We start from the raw sequence: 8203 nt of genomic DNA on the forward strand, positions 1-8203 counted from the left end.
CCTATCCCTCAATTATGAAGATGATGTCTGCCAGGGGGAAATATCATTAATGAAACTTAAGACTCTACAAGTTTTTCCACATGTGACAGGTAGTTGCTTGTAGAGAGCACAACTGCTGGCCAGGATCCTGTAAACTTTCACTCCCAGCCTCCAGAGCAAGGCAATTCTCATCAAAATAGGCTGAGGCTTGATGTATGATGCAACACCATTGCAGTCTGTTGCCGGCCAGCTCTTGCCAACTCGTGGGATCAGTGCCTCCCTTCTTAAGATATACTTTCAAAGTATCCTTGTAGCATTTCCGCTGTCCTCTGTGGGTCCTTTTACCATGACTAAGTTGAGGAAAAAAAAAAAAAAAGGAGGACTTGCTTCAGAAGATTATCATCAGCCATCCGCACACAATGGCCAGCCCAATGAAGTTGGTATTTCATAATCTTCATTTCAACACTGGTGATGTTGGCTACAGAGAGAACACTGGCATTGGTGCAACGGACATGCCATCTGATACGGAGAATCTTCCTAAGGCAGTGCTGTTGGTACCACTCCAGACACCTAAGATGGCTTTGGTATGTCATCCATACAACCATAAAGAAGAGTGGGGATAACTACTGCATTGTAGACCAGGAAATCTTTGTTTCCATTCACAGATCTCTGTCAATAAAGACACGACAAAGCAACTTTCCAAAGGATGCACTGGCACAACGGATCCTATGTTCAATCTTCATATCAAGGTTGGCTGTCTCAGAGGTGGCTACCAAAGTAAGAGAAACGCTCAACATTTTCCAGGGGTTCACCACCGATGATGATTTGTGGGAGAAGAGGGACAACTTATGCAGGGCCAGGCCTATGGAGCTTGTTAGTCTTTCCAACGTTGAGGAAGAGTCCTCCAGCAACGCTGGAAGGAGTACTTTGAGACTTTATTGAACCATGAATCTGAAGTCTCAGCCGCCACCATCAAGTCCATTCCTCAACATCCAGTACTAAAACCTCTTGCTGAACCCCCCCAATCTTCTGAAGTTCAGCCTGCCATCACTTAGACTAGGAATAACAAGGCGTCAGACCCAGATGGCATCCCTGTGAGGTCTTCAAAGCTGGTAGAATAGCACTTGTGCAAAAACTTCAACTTCTTGTCAAGATTAGGGTTAATGAGGAAATTCCACCCGAGCTAAAGAATGCCAATATTGTGACCATTTTTAAGAAAGGGGACAAATCAATGTGTGGGAATTACTGAGGCATTGCCCTCCTCTCCATTGCCAGGAAGATCCTTGCTTCATCCTTTTGATGCGTCTCCTTCCTCTTGCTAAGGATGTTCTCCCCTAATGCCAATGTGGCTTCAGACCATCTCAGGGCACCACAGACATTTGTATTGCACGACAGATACAAAAGAAGTGTAGAGAACAACGCTAGTTATTATTTATGGCATTTATTGATCTAACTAAAGCTTTTGTTCCATCAATCGTGAAGCATTATGGAAGATGCTGTCTAGGTTTGGTTGTCCATGGAAGTTCATTTGCATTCTAAGGCTACTTCATAATGGGATGATTGCCACAGTCATCTGTAATGGGTTGGAGACACACTCGTCCACCGTCTATACTGGTGTCAAACAGGGCTGCATTACTGCCCCTAACCCTTTTTGCCATTTATCTTGCTGTGATTTTGATTCTTATTCCTGACCACCTTTCATTTGGAATTGGGATTGACTATGTCATGGACTGCCAGCTCTTCCACCTGTGCCATCTTCATTCTAAAACTAAGGTCACCAGGACTATTACTACCGACCTGCAGTATTGCTGACCACTATGCTATCCGCATGCACATTGTGGCTGACTTGCAGTTCACCATTTCATAGCACACACACTCACACCCCTCATTACCGATCAACCACCTAGGGAAGAGGAAGAAAGTCAGCTTGTTGGACCCTGCCTTGCCATAGAACTTTTTGCAAGGCATCCAGATACTGTCAGCCAATCATCACTATAAGAACCTATGTAGGAAGAGAAAATGTGAAGCTCTGACTGCTGGGCACAAAAGCATGTTTAAATTCCACAATCTGCAGCTATTTGGCTCAACACCTTTGGAACAGCCTGTTCTATACCCAGTAGGGAATTCCACAGGAGGCAAGCCCTCTTGCAAACTTTTAAGGAGCTGGGCAGTTCCTAACATGCCTCAGAGAACAGCTCCCACACACATATCTTAGAAGGCATGCTGGAGCCCTCCTTTAATCCTTTTGCACCACAAGATGGTTGAGCCAAGGAACTAAGCCAAGGAATCCTATGCCAAACTGCACATACAGGATATGTCTAAACTGCAATAAAAGACCTGCGGCACAGCCACGACTGGCCCGCAGCAGACGTGGGCTCACGGGGCTTGAACTGCAAGGCTATAAAATTGCAGTGTAGCTGCTCTGAGACCTTCCCCCCCTTGTGGGATCTCAGATGCCTGGGCTCCAGCCTGAGTGTCTCTACACTGCTATTTTTAGCTCCACAGTCCAAGCCAAAGTCAGCTGGCCCATGCTCAGAGACTCAGTGCCATGAGTTGGGTTTTTGGGTTTTTTTTTTAAAATCACAGTGTAAACATACATAAGCACGGCCATACTGAGTCAGACCAATGGTCCATCTAGCCCAGTAGCCTGTCTTCTGACAATGGCCAATGCTGGGTCTTCAGAGGGAATGAACAGAACCGATAATCAAGTAATCATCCCATCGCACATTCCCAGCTTCCCTTAATATGGTTCAGTATCCAGCTGAAGCACAGCCTCTCTTAGCTATACACCAGTGCTTTTCAACCTTTTTTAATTAGCAAATCCCTAAAAAATTTCAGACAGAGGTGCAGACCCCTTTGGAAATCTTAGGCATAGTGTGCAGACCCCCAGGGGTCCACAGACCACAGATTGAAAACAATTGCTTTACACTTTATCAGCTTAGCGAAGAGTTACACATAATATACTGCACTTGAGCAAAACCTGATTTTAAAAGGCTCATAACTTAAAACCAGTTTTTACTATAACACCCAAAATAATGATTCAGTTAGTAGCAGAATCGGAAAGAAGTGCCGTGGTCTCGTAATTTCCAGTCCAAGGTCTTAACCATAAGGCCACCTTCCTCTTTATATTACAGGTGCTCATCTTCTGGCCAGAGTTCCAATTAAGATGTTATAATCAACTTTCAGAATGCTGCACTGAGTAGAATGGGAGGAAGAGACCTCGAGAAGTCATCAGTAGATTTCCTGGTGGTGTTTAAATAGGTCTTCCCTGTATCCTCAAACAGGTTTTTAATAGCAGGCTCATTGTGAAAGCTGCTCATGACTTCAGTTCCAAAGTTGCCAGAATTTATGGTCAGATCATCATTTTGGCCTTTCTGCTTGCATCTTGTACCCTTACTCTTTTTCTTTGGTCCCAATTCTGCCAACCACTAGGAGCAGTTAGACCCTCTGCTCATGTGGAGCCCCCTGGCTACAGGGGGACTCTGTATGGGCATTGGTTTGACCACACAGAGCTGCTTGCAGGATCAAGACATAGGTTGTCAGCTCTTTAAGACAGGGACCATGCTTCCCATATGTTCAGACCCTGCCTAATACCTTATGACCCTTACCAAAAATAAATAAATCGTAAGGTGTCTATTTGTATGGTATCAACATCGCTTTCTACAAAGGCCTGCAAAACCGACTATCTACAATCAAAGAACTGAAAATGCATTGGCTGCATCTGCTGAAAAAGCAGTGAGGCTAGCATAGTTCACCATGCACTTCCTGAAAACAGGACGCATGTGGCTACTGAAAAATAGGAGAAACTAAATAGAAACCTAAAGGGAAAAAAAAAAAAACAATTAAGTGTGAGAGAGAGACTGATGAACAGCTGTAAAACAACTTGAGAGCACTGAAACAAACAAGATGTAAAACCAAGAAAGCTATATTGGAAAGATCCTCCATCAGGTATTTAGACCTGTTATTTAACATTTAACTGTTTATCATTGAGGCACATGGCACTGTACCAAATAACAGACCTGTTATCTACCTCAGGGAACTTAAAATCAAAGTTACAGACTGTGAAATCCTTCTGATGTCATGTTATGCTGAAGTGAGGAAAGGCAATGAGAAAAGGGAAAGGTAAAACATTCTTGGGAGCACATTATACAGAGAACTTGAAATCATCTTATTTGTGTTTTGCATGTAATTTCCTTATTGGTTTTTTAATTAAGTTTTTATGAGAATAGGTTGAAGTCAATGACAAAGTAAGACAGTCAGATTTGAAGAGAGGACGCTGGCCTGACAAACACACACAGAAGACTTACAGAAGGCCTAAGCAGCTTGCAAATTCAGTCACAAGCAGGAGAAGACAGTGGGAGCAGTAACCCTTTCTTGTAAACTGTTGTAATCCTTGTCCTATCTCACTGGCATCCCCTCATTTTATATTGTTACCCTTGTTCGTTTATGTTCTTTCTAAACAGTGCACTCTTCAGACAGTCTTTTACTTGTTCTCTAAGACATGTAGCAAAATTGTGATACTATGAAAGTAACAATGTCAGCACATCATACTGGAATAAATCTAGAAAGAGAATTATTAACCCTGTATAGGTCAGCATGTATTTAAAACCGACTAAAAATAAGTCTGAAACTTCTGCAAAGTTTCTATAACTATCTCCATTAGATCTTCAGGGGTCTATCAGTGAGATGGACTAGGGAGACAGACCCCTACTTACAAGTCTTGTTGATTAACTTTTCTGACCTACTGTCAAAATGCTTAAATAGCTGATCTTTTTCAAAAGGCATGAGTGTAAACGTTTCAGTTTCCTGCATGCTTATGAAGCATCTAGCAGTCGGCTGGCACTGATAACAAATGTAGAAATGTTTGCCAAAGACCTTTGCCCCACTTTTTCCACAGCTGTGCAGGTCATTAACATCAACACTGTGTGGTCAGAGATGGGATACTTCCAGGCTACACTTGCTTTCAAAAGGTAGTATAAATAGCGATGTGGCAAAGACACTTAACTGCCTTCCCTCCCAGACCCCACTGCTATCCTAGATCCTCCTCCCTCATTACAAGAGGTAAATTGCTTTGCTCACCCATTCTCACCTCCTGCTCAATGACTGTCATTAAGCCCCAAGTACCTGGCTTTCATCCACCTCCCCCATTATTCTCTATGCACTTGTACAGGTATAGGATGCTCCTATGTTTCTCATTTCTACCTCCGCATCTGAGGAAGTGAGCTGAGCCTCACAAAAGCTTATGCCTGCTAAAATTAAATTGGTTAGTTTTTAAAGTGCCACAGAACTCTCCTTGTTTTTCCTCCCCCACACATGCCTTCCTGTGACTGTCTCACACCACACCCACTCCATGGCTTTATCTCAATGCTACCCCAGGACCGCCCCCCCCCACACACACACACACTCTCCTGGCTTCCATCCCATAGCCATGACCACACCCCTGCAACTACCATATCCCAGCAATCCTCCCATAACCCTACCCCCAAACCCCTACCACTACCCTGGAGAGAGATCCCCACACACTCCCTCGGGTCTACCCCAGCGCTCTTCCACACAGGGACGTTCAGGAAAACGAATCCACATTAACTACAAGGTGTGAATTCAAAGCGGGCCTGTTAAACTGCATTACACCCACGTGGACCCTGTCACTGAGCATTAAAACCGCCTTAAATTCGGATTAGTTTAACCCAGCCACTTTAAGGCTGAATATCGTGTCCACACAGGGGTTAACGCAGTTTCACGGATCCACCCCGTTAGCTAAAGGAGCGTCCCCAGGCAGAGAAGCCCCAGAGAGGCCCACAGTGGCTCTGCCTCCTCCAGGCTTTATCCCGCCCCTGCAGCTGCCTCCAGCCCGCGGGCTCTTGCCCCGCGCTCCCGGGGCTGATGGGGCGGGGCGGGGCGGGGCAGGGCACGGCACGGCTCGCCCCCTAGCGCCGCTACGCCCGGCGGGTTACCTGGCCTCTTGCCCCGCCATTCCGCCCACAGCAGGGTGAGGTCGCCGTCCAGCCCGAGCAGCCCGCGGCGCAGCCAGGCCAGCAGGCAGAGCAGCGCGCCGAGGCCCAGCAGGGGCACGGCCCACTCCATCCCCCCGCAGCGCGGCGTCCGCGGCGCGCCTCAGCCCAGCGGCCTTATGAAGGGCCGGGGCAGCCTCACCCTCCCTGGGCGGGCGAGCGCCCGCCCGCCGCGGCACAGAGCCCGCCCCCGCCCCGCCGGGGAGCGGCCAGCGACAGGCCAGGCCCAGGGACAGGCCAGGCCAGGGCCAGGCGTGGCGCCGGCAGCAGCAGCAGCAGCAGCGCGCGGAGCTGATCTGAGCCACGGGGGGGCGGGAGCTCTCGGGCACCGCCGCCGAAGCGGCTCAGAGACCCGGACCCCCCGCTTGTGTGTCCCCCCCCCCCCCCACGGGAACTCTCCACTGCCCCCCCCTGCTTCCCTCCCGTCCCCTCCACGCACAGGAGCGCCCCACACCCCTCCGCGCCCTGCCTCCCCCGGACCCACCCGGGAACTCCACAGACCCCCCCACTCCCTGCTTTCCATAGACCCCCTCCCCCTATGGGAGCTCCCCACTGACCCCCTGCCTCCCCCGGACCCACTTCCCCTCGGGAGCTCCCCCCACTCCCTGCCTTCCCCGGACCTGCCTCCTCTGGGGAGCTCCCCACAGACTCCCTAGTCACTGCCTCCCCTAGACCCACCCCCCCACCCCATAGGGACTCCTCACTGACCCCCCCACCCCATAGGAGCTCCTCACTGACCCCCCCCCCCACACCATAGGGGCTCCCCACTGATCCCCACACACACACACAAGCCTTGGGGTTTCTTGTTTTAGTGGGTGAAAGGTCAGTCACAAGATACTGGATTGGCACTGGGATCAGTAAACACTAGCCCTGTCCTTATCTCATCTGCCTTTTAGGCTTGCCATAGTGACAAGTGGGATGGGTTGTTTCTATTGCCATTGTTTACTTGGTCCTCTTAAACAGAACCGACCTTTGTAAGCCTGCAACGTGCAGTTGCTTTCCCTCCTCCTTCCCCCACTCCACTTTTACACCTGGGAGTATAAAGGAGCATATCTGCTTCCATTTTTGTCTTTTAAAAAGTAAAATAGCCTTGCAAATGCGCACTGATCACAAAGTTTGGAAATTTGGCAATATATTTTCCTAAAGATCACAAGTTATTCACAGTCCTATTACACAAACACCCCAGGCTGGTCTTTAGAATCCAGGAAAAACATAACCACTGGTCCCTTAATTTGGGGAAGAACCCAGATCAGTTCACAGCAGTAAGGAGCAGTTCCACCGGGACTACCACTGATAACAGTGCTGCCACCACAAGCACTTTACCAGCTGGCTTCCTGAAGCCTGAGCCAGCTTCTCTGATGAGCAGCCATTGCGACATCTGGTGACGAGGGGCACTTGAATAGAATGAGGCAGTGCGGACTAAGCAAGAGACTAATTTCATCTGACACTGAGTCCCTACCATCAACAAGTCACGTAGGCCAACATTTTCAAATTTGGATGCCTAAAGTTAAGTTCCCAAGTCCAGGGGTGCTGAGCATCCACAGATACCATTGACTCCAGCACTTCTGGAAATCAAATCGCTTTTATACAGGTGCCTGAATATGGATTTAGATGTCTTGCCTTATATACACAAATTTGAAAATTCTGGCTTTAATCTCTGTGTGCCTCAGTTTCCATACCTATAACAGTCTCCACTTCTGCAGCAGGAGGTTGGCCTGGTGCAACCTAAACATTCTCCCCAGCTGCTACACACATTTGGCATAAATTGTCATTGATTATTGTGGTAGCGCCCACATTGTACTAGGCACTGTGTAAGTATATAGTAAGACGGTCCATGCCCCAAGGGTCTCAGAACAAGCAACAACAGAAGGATGGGCACGAGGTATTGTATTATGGGTTGGATTAAACTTCATTGAAACTGGCGAGTGTAACAGTTACCCCTCATTTGGAGTAAATGTAGGACAAAATTAAGCTCCTGTATGGAGCTGAAACAATAGCAGTCTTTTGTCGAAACATGGGTGCATGTCATCCCTCAAAATAGAAGCACACGTAAGGCACATGTGGAAGGAGCGGTTGCACTGGGTATTGCTTGGTAGAGGTATCTGTGTCTGTGGGAGAGAGAAAGAGACGCAGAAAGAGCAGGAGCAGAAAGCGAGGGAATCAGAACAAGCACTGGGCTCTTGGTCCGGAGAAAAAGGCTAGAAAGCTTTTTG

General features: G+C 48.0%; 1 protein-coding gene across 1 annotated transcript in view; it reads right to left on the reverse strand.

Moving 5' to 3' along the window:
- Window positions 1-6161, reverse strand: part of DHRS7 (dehydrogenase/reductase 7) — a 36895-nt gene extending 30734 nt beyond the window's left edge. The window contains exon 1 of the mRNA XM_067554894.1: window positions 5934-6161. Coding sequence (XP_067410995.1) covers window positions 5934-6063 — 130 coding nt within the window. The 5' untranslated portion in view covers window positions 6064-6161. The remainder of the gene's footprint in view (window positions 1-5933) is intronic.
- Window positions 6162-8203: the final 2042 nt, after the last annotated feature.

Source organism: Emydura macquarii, unplaced genomic scaffold (assembly GCF_026122565.2).
Source record: "Emydura macquarii macquarii isolate MOO-44397 ecotype Brisbane River unplaced genomic scaffold, CSIRO-AGI_Emac_v2 contig_1551, whole genome shotgun sequence".
Lineage (NCBI taxonomy): Eukaryota > Metazoa > Chordata > Testudines > Chelidae > Emydura > Emydura macquarii.